Source organism: Rattus norvegicus, chromosome 4 (assembly GCF_021556685.1).
Source record: "Rattus norvegicus strain SHRSP/BbbUtx chromosome 4, alternate assembly SHRSP_T2T, whole genome shotgun sequence".
Taxonomy (NCBI): Eukaryota; Metazoa; Chordata; class Mammalia; order Rodentia; family Muridae; genus Rattus; species Rattus norvegicus.
This window is the reverse complement of record NC_141537.1, coordinates 25652501-25670863: the sequence shown is the minus strand read 5'-3', so window position 1 is coordinate 25670863 and position 18363 is coordinate 25652501. Positions and strand designations below refer to the sequence as shown.

General features: G+C 43.2%; 1 protein-coding gene and 2 long non-coding RNA genes across 5 annotated transcripts in view; 1 reads left to right on the top strand and 2 right to left on the bottom strand.

Annotated features, from left to right (window-relative positions):
* The window catches only part of LOC148006238 (uncharacterized), a 901378-nt gene that overhangs the window by 554339 nt on the left and 328676 nt on the right, over positions 1 to 18363 (bottom strand). The gene's annotated exons all lie outside the window — the stretch shown is intronic.
* On the bottom strand, positions 5118 to 6966 carry LOC102555663 (uncharacterized). 2 transcript variants are annotated; one of them, XR_015686331.1, is made up of 3 exons: positions 6737 to 6966; positions 5865 to 5972; positions 5118 to 5579 (listed from the first exon to the last, which is right to left on the bottom strand). It is a non-coding gene; the product is annotated as an uncharacterized LOC102555663 (long non-coding RNA). The 2 variants fall into 2 exon arrangements; XR_015686332.1 differs by having other exon boundaries at positions 5869 to 5972.
* The window catches only part of Elapor2 (endosome-lysosome associated apoptosis and autophagy regulator family member 2), a 192511-nt gene continuing 181205 nt past the window's right edge, over positions 7058 to 18363 (top strand). Inside the window, 1 exon segment of one of the 2 annotated variants that reach the window (NM_001109345.1) lies at positions 7058 to 7408. In NM_001109345.1, the coding sequence (NP_001102815.1) occupies positions 7223 to 7408 (186 nt within the window). In that variant the 5' untranslated portion in view covers positions 7058 to 7222. 2 annotated transcript variants of the gene reach the window in all.

The window sequence follows — 18363 nt, the reverse complement described above, 5'->3', positions numbered from 1 at the left end:
GCCAGACTAACGAGAGGACACAGAGTTCTTGGATTGCCTTGTTGGGCCTCAGTGGGAGAGAATATTCAAAGTCCTCCTTTGACTTGATGTGTGGTGGTACCCAAGCGGGTGCTTTACTTTCTGTCAGATGATCCTAGGTAATTAATGGTTGTGCTCAATTTATATGCGTGTGTGAGAGAGGGCCTTTAAATTGGACAAAAAAGGAAATGTTAGAAATGTTTGGATTGCTCCGGTGCTGTTTGTATTTTGATGTTAATTCCTCTTTCTGAAGAGGGGCTGTCTCAAATGAGGAGTGGATCATGGACTCAAGTGACTTCTTATGAACCTTCTCACTTTAGCTGGTCAAATAAAGTCTGGAACCTGTGATTCCAGGCAGTGGAAGAGAAAAGTGGGGCTGAAAGTTTTGGGGGGGGGGCGAGGAAAGGAGAGGAAGATGGAGGGAGAGGAGGTGGAACAAAAGTAAGTGACCAGGAGATTCTGCAAGTAGCTAGGAATCTCAGCTGGAGAATAGTGTTGTGGTGAATCTGCCCAATCCAGGCATGCAGTTTATAAATATTATAACTGAGTTGTGGTTTTTTGCATGGGTTTATTGGGGTTGGAGAATTACAGGAGTGTGTGAGGATGGGACTTGGAGGGCAGGGGTCCGTGATCAGGATATAAAGTGAATAAAAATAAATGAGTTAGCAAATTACAAGAAAGGAAAAATAAATCTGTCTATATTTCTGTATTCTTGATTCCTCCTTTTCCTGCCCATTGAACTAATGACTAAATTATGTGTAAAATGCAGACTCTAACACAGAAAAGTAGCTGGAGAGAAGTGGTGGTTTGAATGGGAATTGCCTCTGTGTGGTCATTTATTTGAATGTTTGGTTTCCAGTTGGTGGAGATGTTTGAGAAGGATTAGGAGGTGTGGCTTTTTACGGGAGGTATGTCACTGGGGTTGGGCTTTGAGGTTTCAAAAGCCCAACTCAGGCTCAGGCTCAGGCTCAGGCTCAGGCTCAGGCTCAGGCTCAGGCTCAGGCTCAGGCTCAGGCTCAGGCTCAGGCTCAGGCTCAGGCTCAGGCTCAGGCTGTCTCGTCTCTCTTGTCTCTCTCTCTGCTTGTGAATCAGATGTAAGATCTCAGCTATTGGTCCTACTTGTAAATTGCCTTTGATGGTGTCTCTTTGGAGCAATGGAAACATAACTAAGACAAAAACTATAATTGTTTTGTTTGCCTCAGCTTTGTTCTTACCAAACTGAAATCAATGTATATTTTATGTAAAATAAACCACTGACCACAAATGTTGAGGTTGTGAAGGGGGAACCCTAATTTACTGCTGGTGGAGCAACTATGGAAATTGGGGTTCAGAATCCTCAAAAAGCTGAAACTAGAGCTATCATGTGACCAGACCTCCCACTCCTCAGTGTTTTATCCTCTGTAGACATTTGCTCTGCCATGTTCTTTGCTCTCTATTCTCAGTTGACAGGACATGGAAGCAACTTAAATGTTCTTCAAGTGATAAATGGATAATGAAAATTTGTGTTACATATACAAAGCTGCAAGAAAAAAATGCTTAAATTTGTAGATAATTTTGTGGAACTAGAAAATATTCCATTGAGGGAGGGAACTCAGAAAGACAAATGCCTCTTTTTACTTATGGGTCTTAACTCTCTACCTTTAGGTATGAGTACATTACCTGGAGTAACTCCAGATTCCAGGGAGCCAACTGATGCATCTGTAACATGAGCCCATACTTCAGGGAACATCACGGAAGGGGAGGCAAAAATATGCTAAGAGTTAGAGGATCAGGGGTTGGGGATTTAGCTCAGTGGTAGAGCGCTTGCCTAGCAAGCGCAAGGCCCTGGGTTCGGTCCCCAGCTCCGAAAAAAAGAAAAAAGAAAAAAACAAAAAACCAACCAACCAACCAAACAAACAAAAAAGAGTTAGAGGATCAGACAATCCTGAAAAATGACAACACCTATTGACTTGCCAGTGTGAAAGGAGGAGACCTCAAATGGCCCTACCCTTAATAAAGACTTATAAGCAATAAATTGCCAAGAGAGGGAAAATCAGTCTTTTCTCAGGACAAGACCCCAACTGGTTAGCCAATCTCAAAAGGTATATCTCTATAAACACATATATTTAAGCAGCACTAAATAAACTTAGCAGGTTCTCTCTCTCTCTCTCTCTCTCTCTCTCTCTCTCTCTCTCCATCTCTCTCTATCTCTCTCTATCTCTATATCTGTATCTCTATATAAATACTACTAAAATACAAGGGGCCATGAAACTGAAGAGTCAGAATCATGGTCATGGGATGGTACAGGTGAGAGCTGGAGGGGAAAAGGTGTAAATACAATGCTCATATATGAGATTCCCATAAAATAAATAAGGGTAAAAAACCAAGTCAAAACAAAGTTCATTTGCAAATGTTTGTTTCTGTTCAACTAGTAAGATGAATCCCGAATGTCAAAAGTTTAGTCTAATCAGGAAGAATAAACCAGAAAACACCTTTATCATTTTTATCTATCATCTCGGTCTCTTTGATTTTTAAAGGGTGGGGCTAAACATCGATCCCAAGCCCTCAAATCATAGCATGCATATTATTGTTAAGCTTCATCTCTTTCCTCTTTCAGTATTTTTACTGTGGATGTTTAAACCTAACTAAGATGGATTCCACACAACAATTCCAATTGTTAGGCATTTCAAAAGCATAGAAATGTACAGAGGATAACGAAGCCAGCTCCCTAAGCAGTGAAACAAATCTGCCAGTGTCTGAAATCCTCTGCTGTCTCCTGCTGAGGAAATTTTGCTTTCTTTCTTTATCTATAAAATAGGGTTGGATAATAGGGCCACTTATGTCACAGGACTTTCAAGACTAAATGAAGTACTTGATTTTAGAATACTCCTAGTATTTATTTACTAAATGTCCAGTAAATGCTAGTTATTAGCATAACCACTACCCAATACAACAGAACATTAACTTTTATATTTGCTTCATATATTTTGTTTCTCCTCTATCCCTCTTTGAGCCTTCTTTCATTTGAAAAATAAAATACTGGGGCTGGAGAGATGCTTCAGCAATGCTCTTGCAAAGGACCTGAGTTTGGTTGATGGGTGGCACACAGCCAGCTTTACTTCCAAAGGATCTAAAACCCACTTCTGGCTTCTGACCGCATCTGCACACACACACAGCATGCACATACAGAGCACACTTACAGACACATAAATAGACATAAACCTTAGAAAAACTAAACAAAAACTAAGAATAGCATGGCCAAAGTTCAGGACTTGGGTAAAGTGCTATCTGTGTAAGCAGAACCTGAATTTAGAGTCACAAAACACAGATAAAAGCTGGGCATGTTGACATGTGTTTAGGAATTGGATGAGATGGAGAAGGGACAGGAAGATCAAAGAGACTTCCTGCAGTGCTGGCCAAGAAGAACCCTGGGCTCTAGGTTTAGGTTTAAACAGACGTTGTCTCAAAAAACATGGTGATACCCGAAGTTGATCACTAACCTTCACATAGGCACACACACACTTGCGAGTGTGCACATGCATGCACCCCCTCCACAAAATTAAAAGTTCAGGTAAAGCCCTTTTTATACTCCTTCCCAATCTTTCATTCTTTTAGGTTATAGTTACATGGAATCTGCCCATGTTTTAATACATAAAAATGTTGAATGTCTACTGGGCATACATTTTGCGTGATTATTTTCGTCTCTGAATGGAAAAAAGTTCTCGAGTATTTCCTGTGTCCGTTATCTTTCATGAAGCAATTTTTTGTAGTTGGGTGATATGCCATAAACATGTCAAGCGAGATTATGTTGAAGGGGCCTCCACCTGCAGCTGACTGCAACCTAAATTTGTTTAACACAGAGTTGTGACTGACGATCATATTCTTTTAACCAGTATTTGAGAGTTGGCAGCCTTTCCAGCCAATCACAGGTTGCAAACTAAATTTGGCAAATGCTGTGACCAATTAGGGTATTTCTTACCGCCCTCCCCACCACCCACCCACCCGCTGCGCGCGCGCATGCATGCCTATGTGGAGGTTAATGGTCAACTTCCGGTATCACTTTCCACATGCGTGTGTTTTACAGATCACAGCCTCAGTACAAGTATATGTGATGAAACCATTCATCATATTGGCATATTGTGAAAAACTGGTTCATTTTGTCACGATATTTATATTAGTGAATTCATAGCTTATGTGGTTTTGATAAGTTGTCCCTGTAGAGGGTTGAGGATACAATGTTTGCAATTAGGCTATTTCTATATGTCATATTGTCTGTAGTCTCCAAATGATGTCTGTGATGCTGCTAAGTGGGGCTCTCTGGTTTAGGGTGCTCTTTGATTCATGAATACTTACATCCCTCAAATAAATTCCACCAAAATTCCCTTAGTGTTAGATAGTTAGGCTTCATTTACCACCTTTTTTTTTCTGTTTTACAAATAACATTGATGAAATGTTGGTCTTGACATTTGTATGTGAGTATCTGATCCCCTTCCCACGGCTGAATTGTTTGACAAAAAGAAAAAAAAAAAGAACACAGACAATGTAAATGATACATAATGATTATAATAAGACTGTACAATAATTATGGAGAATGTGAAAACAAATTCTGTAAAAAAAAAAAGAAAAGAAAGAGAAGCAAACAGCTGTCTTGCTGTTATACTATTAGCCTCTGCCAACTGCTCTGGTTTAGTTGTTTTAATTATGCTCCTTTAATAAACCCCCCTCAACTGCATACCCTACCACCTTCTACCACACCTGGAGTCATTGATACAGTATCATTGCAGTTGCTCAAGTCTCTTGGTATCCTCTGAAAATACAACTTTAATATTGGTACAGTTTTACCACAGGAAGAAGGATACTTTACTTAACCATTCCCCATTGGGGGGCATCTTAGGCTATTTCATTTTTTTAATTAAACAACACTGAGTGCAAAAACTTGTTCTTCTTAAGTACTAGTTCTTAGATGGCTAGAATTAAAAATGACCAGGAAGAGAGAAAGAACAGGAAGTTGGGTGGTTAGGGAGGTGGGAAGGATCTGGGAGGAGTTAGGGGAAGGGAAAAGTATCAATATATATTGTATGAAAAAAATAAAAATTTAAAAAGCTAAAGGCATACACATATTTTGATAACTCCAATTAAGTTTATTCTTTGGCAATTTCAAATATGTTTATAATGTGCTGTGATGTCTCCCTTATCTTCCTCCCATTCCTGTCATTACCCTACAGGTCCCTTTTCACATGCATGCTTTTTCACCTGAGCTTAACCAGAGCCATCTGTGTGAAAGTGGGTTGGTGGTTATCCGATGGAGCCTGAGGGCTTACTCCTGGGAACACAAGTGAACACAGTGACTGGTCCCTCCTCCAGAATTCATCAGTATTCAACAGTTCATCAAGGAGAGCTGGGGTTCCTTGGAATCCGTGATTTCCTGTTGACAACCCAATGTGGTGGGCGTGGCTGCGGCACTGTCATGACTTTGAATGCTATGTGGCGCTTAGAGACAGCCTCAGGTAGCTCTCCTCCTTTCCTCCTCTTCTTTCTGGCGCTCACATTCGGTTTGTCTCCCCTTCCACCGTATTTCCTGACTGAGTAAATACATTTTAGTATGCTGTCAAATTGTTGTAGAGAATATCTGCACTCCAGAGTGCATAATCCACACACACATTTTCTAGAATTATTCTCATTCCTAGATTCATATATAGAAACACTTCTCATAATATTTCATTCTGCCTGTATAAAATTACGTTTCAAACATTCGCTACTTGAATCCATACTTAATAACATTTTTGTGCTTACAGGATTTAAGGGCAGGCACCCTTCCAAGAGCTTTGAGCACATTTTTCAGTCATTTATATTACAATCTGGTTTACCTACAAGAAGAAAAGTCTATGGTAGAAAGCACGCCTTCAGCTGTGCTGCTGTTGTTGTTGTAGTTCTGGAGATTGTTGTGTGTTAGTGAAGTTCACCTCTGATGTACCCTGCACAAAAGAAAACCAGTGTACACCTAGTAACTCTAAGCTGTTTAATCCTTTAGGAGGAAATTATTAATTGAGAGTTACAAGGAATGCTACTTAGGGAAATCTATAATTTAATCTACTTATGTTGACTAAAATGGTTTTTTTTTTTAATAAAGAACGTGTTTCCAATTCATTAGACATATTGTTAATTGTTGGCAAAGACAATATAAATTTGACTCACATAAATTCTTGATGGATTAAAGAATAAAAACCAAACAAAGGAAATTAAAACGAACCCGTCACAGAGCCATCTACTTGTTCGGGTACTCCTAAACCATACGTGGAAGAAAACGGAACGGAAATATTTATGTATTTTTGTAAACGTATTCGTATTCACTCTGTTGCGGATACATTTAGGCCCATTTATATTTACTGTGCCAGTTGGGTCAGAAGATCCTTGAGCTCCTCCCATTGAAATGTCATCCTTCACTGCCTGGTGGGGGCCACACAAAATACACCACCACTGCAGCTTTTGTACAGGATAAATGCTTTCCCAGAAGCAAAAGGTTTATTCGCCAGAGGCTATACATCTGTACGAAATAATACCAGGATCAGCAGGAAGTGGGTTTAGTACCACCACTTCTTTCCCATCCACTGTGAGGCAGGCACCTTTCCAAGAGCTTTGTGCACATCAACTTAATTAACCCGCATGGCGACCTCACGTGGTAGGCACTGTTACCATTTTTTATTAAATAGATGAGATAACAGAGTCCAATACTACAAACCTCAGGCCTCTTTCCTCTCTGCCATTTCAGCAAACCCTAATCTGGTAGAAATTCATTTTGAGGTTACCAGGCGTGGATCCTTCTAAGAGATATCCCTAGGGTGTCCACAGGGGGCTACAGAGGGGCGACACCCCGGAGTCTCTGGCCTCTCTGACGACTCCCTCTATCTTGTCGCAAGGCTCCTGCGCGGTTGGCAGTGCCACCGCTCCACGCGTGCTGGTCCGGGCCTCAGCCGCAGCCGGAGCCACCTGCTCAGGGCTCCCGCGTCCCCGCCCCGCGTCCCGCCCCCGCGCCGCGCCCGCGTCCCACGGTCCCTCCCTCTGGCGTGACGGGAGCACGGGCGCCGGCTGCCCGCGCCGCGAGCGGCCGAGCTGTCAGTGGGAGGATCAGCCCAGTTGAGCTGAGCCGAGAGGAGCCAAGACCACCGTCCTCGTCTCCCGGAGCCGGAGCCGCTCAGCCTCCACGCCGAGTCCACCCAGCGCCGTGATGCTGCTGCTCGCCCTGAGGCGGGCGCGGGGCAGGGGCCGGGGGCGACCGGCCTGGGGTCCCCGCCGCGCGCGCTCGCCGCCCTGGAGCCCCGCCTGGATTTGCTGCTGGGCGCTCGCTGGCTGCCAGGCAGTCTGGGCTGGGGACTCGTCCTCTTTGGGCCGCCCGCTTCCTGCGTGCCAGGAGGTGAGCAGCACCGGGTCTCCACTTGGAGTTTGCGGCGGGGTATGGGGTGGGGCGGTCGCGTGGACCCAGGCTCAGAGTGACCATCACCTTTTTCAGGTTTGGAGGACAGGGGCGTTCGATAATGTCCAGGGATGAAGTTGCTCGCCCATGCTAGCTGGCTAGGAGCGGATGTACAGGCTTGCTGTCTTTCTGGTCGTGTATTTCTCTTGTGTTTGGGGGTTTCTGAAGGACTTTGCGGCGCCCCCTTTGGAGAGCCAGGTCTCAGGACCTGGGTTTGAGAAAGAAATTTCAGGAAGGGGAGGAGACTGGGGAAGCCCTGCCCCATGGGATTTAGAAAACTAAGGCTTTATGGCTTTTTAGAGACCTAGATACCCACCCTCCCTCCCCTTATTTCTCTGCTCCCCTGTCTCCACAAATTCTTTCATCCAACTCCCATGCTCTCAGCTTCCAGATAGGGAACGGTGTGGTCTCTTGACATTTTGGCAAGACATGTATGTGAAGAAGGTAGAGAAGCAAGTACTTAGGAAAGAGGCAGGTTGGTGATGTAGAAAATTAGATTGGGCAAATCGAATATGCTCCTTTGGGCAGGTTCTTCACCTGGCTGAAGTCCTGTAGATGTGTACTCCACAGTTAAGATTACTACTGATTCATAGCCAAGAAGGATACATTCTGAATGATGAGATTTTTCTCCTGCTTTTGGGAAAAACGAGACTTTACTGTGCCAAAAATTTACAGAGAGTGTCACTGGAAGTTGTATTGTGTCTTATCTTTTCCTTTGATGCTCCAGAAAATGTGTTCTCTTAATGAAAATCAACGAGGGGAAGGAAGTAACATTTCTGACCTACTTTGAATGATCGTGCTGGAGAGGAGGTGAGGCACACATGCTGTTTTAAGGAAGATTGCTGGGAATCAGGGTACTGGGTTCTTTAAATGTATCCAGCAAAAATAGGTTAGCCATTAGCTCCTTTTGAGAAGAAAGGCCAGCTTCTGTTTCTTGTGCATGCTGGAACCACTTCTGAATTAGTGTATCCTCGTTTTAGACACCATCCATCATCCCTGGGTTTTCACCTTCCCCCTTTACAATGAATGCATGCCCCAGGACAGCTCACAATCATGGAAAGTCAGAGGGCAGGCTTGGGCGTGAGCATGCGGCTGTATTGTAGCTGGTGAATCAGGGCAGAATCTTGGCAAACAGCTGTGCAATTTCAGCGCGTGCTAGCTGGTTTTGGTGTGTATCCTGCCACTTGTCACCTGGGAATAATCCGGTGTATGGGGTTCTACAGAATTCAGCGTTTTGGGCATCCGCAACTGTTGTGGCAAGATAAACTTTATTGTCCAGTTGCCTAGTCACAGTTTACAGAACATGTTTCTTTAATGGAGTGAAGTTCCAAGTTCCTTGCAACAATAATTCTTAGTAGGGAAGAATCTGCTTGAAGTGGAAAGGCCAAGGCCACTAGAAGAGATGTATATATGTATGTGTGTATGTATATATGTGTGTGTGTGTGTGTGTGTGTATATATATATATATATATGTGTGTGTGTGTGTGTGTGTGTGTGTGTGTGTATATATGTGTGCATGATATATATGTGTATATATACTCTAACACAAGCTGGGCTCAAATTCCTTATGTAGCTGGTGAAGGGTCTTGAATTTCTAATCCTCCTGCCTCCATACCCCAAATGCTAGGATTACAGGTATAGGTTACCACACTCAGTTTATATGGTGGTGTGGATAAAACCTAGGACCAACTGAGCACATCCCTATCCCTAGACTATAATCATACAGAACTGAGGCAGGGGAGTGACAGAATGTACAAGGTGATGCTCATCCAATGCCAGCCTTTCACTGACTTGACTTTGGAAATTGTTTGTGACCCACGCCTTTAGATTTTAATTTTGAGTTCTTCCCTTTAAAAATGAAAATAGACAAGATCTGCAGGAGGATGCTACTGAGTCAGCCGCTGGCTAGTTGTGTTTCTAGAACCAGGAATACACAGATCTACTTATATTCTTCCTACAGACTGTACGGAGTGTGAGACGACGCACCACCGTGGGTTAGAGGCTCCTCTGGAAAGAGAAGAGGCCTCCCACGGGCATAATCTGATTGTACCCAGAGTAGCCAGCTGAGCTAATTTGTATCCTCGATCATTGTTTCAACCTACCATTACTTTGAAGAGGAAAATGAAAGGGCAAATGGTTCTCAGACTTTGAGAGTAAGGACTTCCTGTTCCGGGGATGTAAGGGTATAGGGGATCCATCTTGAACTTAGCAAGTTCCTCTGAGAGACAGCTATTGAACTATGACCATAAGCAGAATAAAGTAGCCATTTCTTGTCTATCCCGATGGTTTAACCACTTGTTTTCACCCCCATATTCCAGAGAGAACGGTACTTGTCCCCTTAGTGCTGGGAGCCATGATGGTCTGCTTAGTCCTGGGTTTTCTTAACATTAAAGGGAGTTGTCGCTGAACAGAAAGGAACAGCAGCACTGTGCGGTCCAGAGAGATCAAGAACAGCGAAGACTAGGGCCTTGAAGGCCTGGGAACTAAAGCTAAGTCTTGATAACATGAGCGAAAGGGGGTATGGGAGAATCTGCAGGGCACTCTAAACCTCGACCTTCTATCACCATTTTCATAAAGTAAGCCACGCTTAGTGAAGTTACAAAGACCGATTTTCTTTTTCTTGCTTACTTATAGAAGGAAAGAAAAGACTGTGTAGAAAATTGGTCTGGGAGGAACCTGAGGATGATTGCCTGAGGTGAGACAAAGGGCCCTCCAAAGCTGTAATTGGGCTGCGGGTAGAAGTTTCACCTTAGGTTTGTGGCAAATTGGACTCTGGAGTGTGGTCCTACGTACAGCGCTATCAGAGTCCTTGGATGATGGAGTGGGAAGGGGGAGTGAAATGATTGCTTTTGGAAGTTCAGCTGGCGACCAAAGTACAAGCACAAACGGTCTTGGGGGGAGAAATAAAAATCAAGTCTATGTGTCATAGATGAAGGGCAGGGATAGCACACAATGTCCTTGAGTGGCATTGTGGGGCATCCTGGGACAGAAGAGCTGCATGGAGTTATTTGGGGTTTTGTTTGGGGAGGGAAACACTTTCTGGGGTTTCGTGCATTCATTTTGCACTTGCCAACTGACTCTAACAAAGGTCCTATTTCAGTATTAGGACGTGTAATATATTAAAGGAAAAAAAATCTGTATCAGTGTGAGAATTGTTTATTGCTAGATTAATGGAGCTCAATTCTAATAATTCAGGAAGAGTCTAGGGGGAGACTTCAAAGGCTTGGGCTCATAGCCTAGGTCGACACCTGTGAATTTGAGTGGGGTTTTTGACTAATTGACTAATTGGACCTATTAGGGCCGCCAGAGGAAAAAAAAGGTATCCAGGCCAACAGATGATTCAAAGTTGCAGTGAGATATTAAAAGGGAGCTCGTGAGAACAAAAAAAAAAAAAGAGCAGAACTAAGTGGATTATGTATACATTATTTAATTTGATAATTGCAACCACAAGATCCTTACTTCGGTGCTCTAAAAGCTTGCATAATGTGATTCTACTAGTCTCTGAATTTTTAGTGAATGATGACTTTGGCCAACAGTTTTTATTCTACCAACATTTAGTAAGTTTATACTAGTCTGCAGGCAAAATGTCATGATAAATATTACAACAACATAAATACAAAATAAAGATACAGTATGTGTAAGCAAGGATGAAAACAAGCAATTGTAAGTAAAGAGATTTGGTGTCAGAAGAGAGGCGAACAGCCCTAGAACCCACTGGGAAGATTAGAAAAAGCACTGCCAAAGAGATGTAGAGGGCCTGAAAGATGAGATGGAATTTGCCAGATGTGACCTGATCGTGGCTCCTTTGAGGGAAAGGCATTTCAGGTGTAGAGCACAGATCAAAAAGCGGCAGAAACATAAAATGTCATTATTGGGTACAACGGAAATAAAGTGAGGAGCAAGACGCGTAATGAGCAGTGGATCTGAGAGGCACAGGTCACGATGGGTCTTAGGTCATGCTAAGAAGATGGTCTTCATTTGATAGGCAGCCGGGAGCAAGAGAAGAATTTAAATATTTGGTTTGGCAGTCAGTTGCAGGGCCAGATTTGAAAAGTGGGAAATGGAAAGAGGTGAAGACCTCCTTGGAGTCTCAGAGAAGGAAGGTAGTTAAGGGCTAGCTCCGGAAGTGGAAAAAGAGGATGTTAGAAGATTGACAGGAAGTGTAGGTGAGGGCAGAGTGAATGAGAGGTGCCACTAGCCCCAGGATAAGGATTGTGAGGAAGATAGGGTACTTTGCTCTTAGAGGGACTGTCCTAGAGCTGTCTAATTGGCTGCCAGGGTCCAAGCTCCGGGGCTCCGGATCACGGTCTGAGCTAGTATGGGGTGGGGGACCTGAGAATCACGTGGGTAAAAGGAATGACTAAAAGGATTGAACGTGGGTTTCCATACTTCTCCAACACTAAACGGAGTAGAAATGTTTGCAAAGGAGACACCAAAAAGAAAATGGCTAGACTGGAAGAGATGTGAGTTAGGGGATTTTGAAGAAAGTGAGAAGACTTTGAAGAAGAAAGGGATGGATGTGTGTCAGATGCCTACAAGAGAACTGACAAGAGGCTATGTATTTGGTGCTTATGTTGCAGGGTGGTTCTACCAGAATCAGATGGGATGGGTTGATATTAACTAGCAGGTGAGGTAGGGGTTCTAGGATAGGATGGGATAGGGTAGGGTAGGGTAGGGTAGGGTAGGATAGGATAGGATAGGATAGGATAGGGATAAGCCTTCCCAGATTTGGGAAGTGATTGACATGTCCAAGTCTATGTAAACCAGAAAACAAGTAAATGAGCATTCTGGAGGATGTCACATTGTCACAAAAGGAGATGGGGCAGCTGTTTTTGCTTAGTTACCACAGTGACTCCTGCTTGTGCCTCCAGAGGTGAATTTTTCCATTTCAAGTTCTCATGCTCAGAACCATTCTCCATGTTTTAGGCAAATGTCAGCAAGTATTCACACCATCAATATTTACAGCATAAAACCCAGAGTTGATAGATCTGTGAAGTGTCACGTTTTAGCACAGGATGAAAATAGCGGCGTGCAGTACAGACAGTGGCACACTTTCTTTAACAAGTCTCGGTTAGGGTTTCATTGCTGTGAGGAGACACCGTGACCAAAGCAACTCTTACAAAGGACAACATTTAATCGGGGCTGACTCACAGGTTCAGAGGTTCAGTCCATCATCATGACAGTAGGAAGGAAGGGAGTGTGCAGGCAGACATGGAGCTGTAGGAGCTGAGCTGAGCTGTTCTACATCTTGAACCAAAGGCTGTCGGGAGGAGACTATCTTCTTCAGGCAGTCAGGAGGAAGGTCTCTTTTTCACTGGGCAGAGCTTAAGCACAGAGTCCTCCAAGGCCCAGCTACACAGTGACACACTTCCTCTAACAAGGCCACTTATATTCCAAAGCAGTCACATTTCCTAATGGTGCCACTTCCTGTGGGCCAAGTGTATTCAAACTGCCACAAGCAGTGTTTGAGATTCTTGCTTTTGATTGTCAGAAACGTCTCAAGCTCTGTTTGTATTTTATTTTCCATGGAAGGGACCACCTAGACCCCTTTCTTTACTGCCTTTGTTAATATATTATAATATTTTAGTTTCAATATGTATACATATGTATGTGCACCTATAATATGCATATATATATATATATATATAATACTTAGGTACCAAGTAATTATAATTAAATAATGAAAAGCATATGGCCTCACGTAGAGCTTTACAGTCTTTAGGGACAAATCCCCACATCATGTAATTACATTTGCTGTAAGTAATACTATGGAAAACACATTTGTAGCTAGAGCATAAACTATGTTAAATAGCATTTTGTCACTGTGACAAAAGTGCACGTGAGGGACTGACCGTTCAGAAGAACAGACTTATTTTGGCTCATGGTTTCAGGCTATAATCTCTACTGCTTTGGGCCTAAGGCAAGACAAGAAAAATGTGCATGTGGAGGTGGATGGCTGAGGGGGCTTTTCATCCCAAGGTAGGTAGAGGTGGGGGTGATGGGTGGGGGACGGGCGGAAGGAAGGAATGGAAGGAAGGGTTTTGGAATAAAGTACACCTTGCATTTATTTACTCAGAGTAGGCCCCAACGCTTGCTAACCCATTTATGAGTTATGTTATGTTATGAGCTCATGAATAGACAAATCTATCAATAAGATTAGTCAGCCCTCAGGATTCCCTCTTAGTGACCAAACATTCAACTCATGAGTCTTTCAGAGGAATGCTTCATATCCAAACCAAAGGTTTAGTGAGGGATAAGAGCAAGGTAAATATTATAGTAGGAGTCTGTTGGCTGAAGGCCCTAGGTGGTGGTGACAGAACACCTCAGACACATAAAGCTTCCTGTCCTGGATCAGTTCCTAGACTTAGCTCTTCCTGTGAGTATTGTTTGTAGGAAGTACCCAAGATGGATAAGTGAGTTGGTTGTGTTCTGTAAATAGCAGACCAATCTGAGGAGCAAGTAAGAGCTAGAATTCACCCAGAGCTCCCAATGATAAGACAGTCCTCTGGCACAGTCTGCATACCTTCATTCAAATCACATGCCCAGAAGGGGCCCATTTTCTATGTTGCACAAAGATAGCATGCACTTGAGCAAAGACTTTGAGTGCACATTTCTCCCCAAGTACATAGTACACTCACTGAGGCAGGAAATTACATAATCTTACTCAGCAAACAATGATCGAAGGTATTTTTGTGGAAAGCACTTTAGGGATTATGAAAATAAGTAAGGCATAGATCTTCTTTGGAAGCACTAATCACTGCCTTCAAAAGAGTAAGAAGTTAGCTTTGCTCTTTCAATTATATGAAGGAATTGATTTTTATGGTGCAATTAGTCATAATTGACATCTTCTTTCAGTTGTGCCCAGTTTAAGACAAAAATAAACACACAGTGATCATGATACACTGGCCTTTGGTTTAAAATTTTGGGGCAGAAGAGACTATTATTTTTATTTAAAGCTTTGCTACTGAAGACTTGTTTCTTCCTCTAGGTCAGTGGTTCTCAGAGCAGTTCTAGGACCAGCAATATTTAATATTATCCCGGAACTTGTTATACACGCAGTATCTTGGGTCCTGGCCCCATGCATAGCAATCTCCGTTGTCGTAAGCCCTTTGGGTAATTTTGGTGCACTCGGAAGTGACCACTGCTCTTGGAATAAAGGGAGAAATGCAGTTGTTGGTCTGAAACATGGGGGCAAGTTTTGTTGCAAAAGGTCCTTGATCTTTCATCCTCACTGACTTCCCGCTTCAGCAGTACATCCTAGAACATCATTAACCACACTGAGTGGACCACAAGATCCTCCGTTCTCAGAAAGTGCCTTTGCAAACAGTGCATAGTTATCTTCCACACACCAAGACTCATGTACATGCTGGGGAAAAGACAGGATGCAGAGGACAAGGCCAGCGCTTTCTAAAAGCTCACACCTGACAGAATAAACAATATGGAAATCATTAAGTACTTGGGCTTGCTGAGGTCCAAGACTATTAGCATTTGAATAAAAACAGCTGTAATATTAAGGGGAGGGGATGGTCAGACTTCCTGGTTAATGGTCTCCAGCCTTTGCAATTTATCTGGAGAGGTGTTTGCTCTAACTCAGTCTGTCTTCTTGAATATTCAAGACAAGAAGCTACTTGAAATCTGTTTGTACCCCTTGTCGATGTGATCTTGAACAATCTTTGAGTGCTTGTCTGGAAATGGAGGTAGTAAACCCTGCCTCATCTGCATTTGAAGAGACTCTGCAAATTTGAATGCAGTAAGTGAAATAACTGAAGAACAGGGTTTTTAAGGGTTGGAAAGAGAATTGGAATTCACAGACAATTTTCTTACCAAAGTACTCTATGTTTCTTTCTTTTTAAAACAATGGAAGTTTAGGGTGATGATTTTGTCATTACAGAAAATTTACCACGCTTTTGGATTTTTTTTCTAACCCACTACAATCCTCAGTCTTTGCCAGTCCTCTCATCTTCCTGGCTGACTTACACTGCTATGCTCCTGCGTTTAATCCCCATCCTTCCATCTCTGCAGCCTTCTCACATTCTTGGTGATGCTGTCCATGATTTAGTATTGGAATTACACGTCCATGGTGACAGCTGTGAAATTGATACCCTTTGTGCAGCTCAGCTCCTGTATTCTAAGTGAGCAAAATGTCTCTTAGCTTGATACCCCCAATATGACAGACCACTCCTGACATTTACCCAAGTCTACTCCTTATAGTTCTGCTCACTACATTTAAGGGGACTCCTCCCTTCAGGAACTTCACCCACTTCCCTGTCCCTGATGTCTGATATCACATCTGTCAGCAGCTTCTCTTGTCTGTAAATCCAATGCTTAGTGTAAGAACCTCTCCCCACGAAACCTAAACATCCATAGGATAGGAGACTGGTCATGTGTTTGCCAAAACCGTAGGAAATACTATATAAATGTAAAAATATGCATTGTGACCCATACTCCCTGACATGGGGCTGGTATGATGATAATATGCCTACCACATGCTTGCAATACGCCACTGTCTTGGTCATTGCTCTACTGCTGTGAGGAGACACCATGACCGAACCAACTTAAATTATTTATTTTCTTCTTTTTTTCTTCTCTTTTTTCTTTTTTTCGAAGCTGGGGACTGAACCCAGGGCCTTGCGCTTGCTAGGCTAGCGCTCTACCACTGAGCTAAATCCCCAACCCCTTAAATTTTTAAAAAGCATTTAATTGTGAGCTTGCTTACAGTTTCAGAGGAGCCGTCCTGGCAGAGAACATGGCAGCAGACAGGCAGGCATGGCCATGGGGCAGTAGCTAAGGAGTTAAATCTGATCCCTCAACTGCAACATGTAGGCAAAGAAGAGGGGAACTGGGCCTGCTGTGGCCTTTTGAAATCTCAAAGCCCACCCCTTGTGATACACTTTCTCTGACAAGCCCACACTTCCTAATTCTTTCTCAAAATAGTTCTCCCAACTAGTGATCAAATATTCAAATATATATACTTTGGGGGGCATTCTTTTTTTGGGGGTATTTCTTATTTACATTTTGATTGTTATTCCCTTTCCCGGTTTCCGGGCCAACATCCTCCTAACCCCTCCCCCTACCCTTCTATATGGGTGTTCCCCTCCCCATCCTCCCCCCATTACCGCCCTCCCCCCAACAATCACATTCACTGGGGGTTCAGTCTTGGCAGGACCAAGGGCTTCCCCTTCCACTGGTGCTCTTACTAGGATATTCATTGCTACCTATGCGGTTGGAGCCCAGAGTCAGTCCATGTATAGTCTTTGGATAGTGGCTTAGTCCCTGGAAGCTCTGGTTGGTTGGCATTGTTGTTCATATGGGGTCTCAAGCCCCTTCAAGCTCTTTCAGTCCTTTCTCTGATTCCTTCAACGGGGGTCCCATTCTCAGTTCAGTGGTTTAATGATGGCATTCGCCTATGTATTTGCTGTATTCTGGGTGTGTCTCTCAGGAGAGATCTACATCCGGTTCCTGTCGGCCTGCACTTCTTTGCTTCATCCATCTTATCTAGTTTGGTGACTGTATATGTATGGGCCACATGTGGGGCAGGCTCTGAATGGGTGTTCCTTCAGTCTCTGTTCTAAACTTTGCCTCCCTATTTGGGGAGGGGGGCATTCTTATTCAAACCAGAACTATCAAAGTAAAAGTAAGTAAAAAAATCAGTATTAGGATGAGATTAAAAACAAAACAAAACAAAAAAAGAACCTCTCCCCACTTGTGGCTTTTGGGCTACCACCCTGATGTCTTGCTTGAGCTAGTGTCATAAGTTCACACCCGGATTTCACATCACAGTCAAGGAATAACATTCAGACATAAATTAATTTTTTAAATAGAAAAGATTTCATCTTGACACCCAGAAAGTTTTAGATCAAGAAATGCTATACTTCCCTGGTAAAAAAACTTTTGTGTATGTACCAAGTGTTTGAGTTGTTTCTAAAATGTTATCATCTTTGTTAGAAACACCCACAAGGGACACATACTTTTTTTTTTTAAAATATTGTGGAAATGCAAGTACCAGAAATTATTGGATTAAAAATGTAACTTACTAGACCATTTTAGAAGACTGTCATTCATGCCATTAAGATTTGAAATGTAGGGGTTGGGGATTTAGCTCAGTGGTAGAGCGCTTGCCTAGCAGGAGCAAGGCCCTAGCAAGGCCCTGGGTTCGGTCCCCAGCTCCGGAAAAAAAAAAAAAAAAAAAAAAAAAGATTTGAAATGTAATCATGAAAAAACGAATGCTTTGATTTTTCCTTGACGGGGAAGCATAACAGTTTGTTTGCTGGTTCTGAAGTTGTTGAACGTAATATTACAAAACCAGTTCATGCTATCGCCAGCCAGGCACTGGCCAGTGGTCTCAGTTTGTTCCCAGTCCAGTCCAGAGACCGCATGTTTTCCCTGTCACCAAACCCTGTCCCACCAAAGCTGGCTCTGCCTCTCCTGAGCTCTGTAATCACTCTCTCTTCCCTGTGGCTGGCTGCTGCCAAACTCACTCAGCACTCCCAAATTTCCATGGCTCGATGGGGCACACTCTTGCAAACCCATGCTCTGGCTGGCAGTGGGAGTGGCTAGCCTCAGTCTTCCCTGTTCCCTGTAGTTGGCCTGCCTCTGAACCGTTAGCTGTCACAAATCCCTGTAACCCAGTAAAAATCAAAACTCTGGAGGCTTGTAATTTATCCGTCAGATTTCTATCAGTCAATTCTCTCCCCACAAAATGCCCGCACAATGAACTTAGAGCTAATTGATATTGACATAAGTAGCTCACCTAGATCGGGCAAATTATCCTGTATTAGTCCATTCCCTTCTATGATGGTCATAACTACCTGTGGCTCATCCTTTCTTCCTCCTCCTCTCCTCCCTCCTCTCTGTCCCTACCTCTCCTGTCTCTAAAACCCTCAGCCCACCTTTTT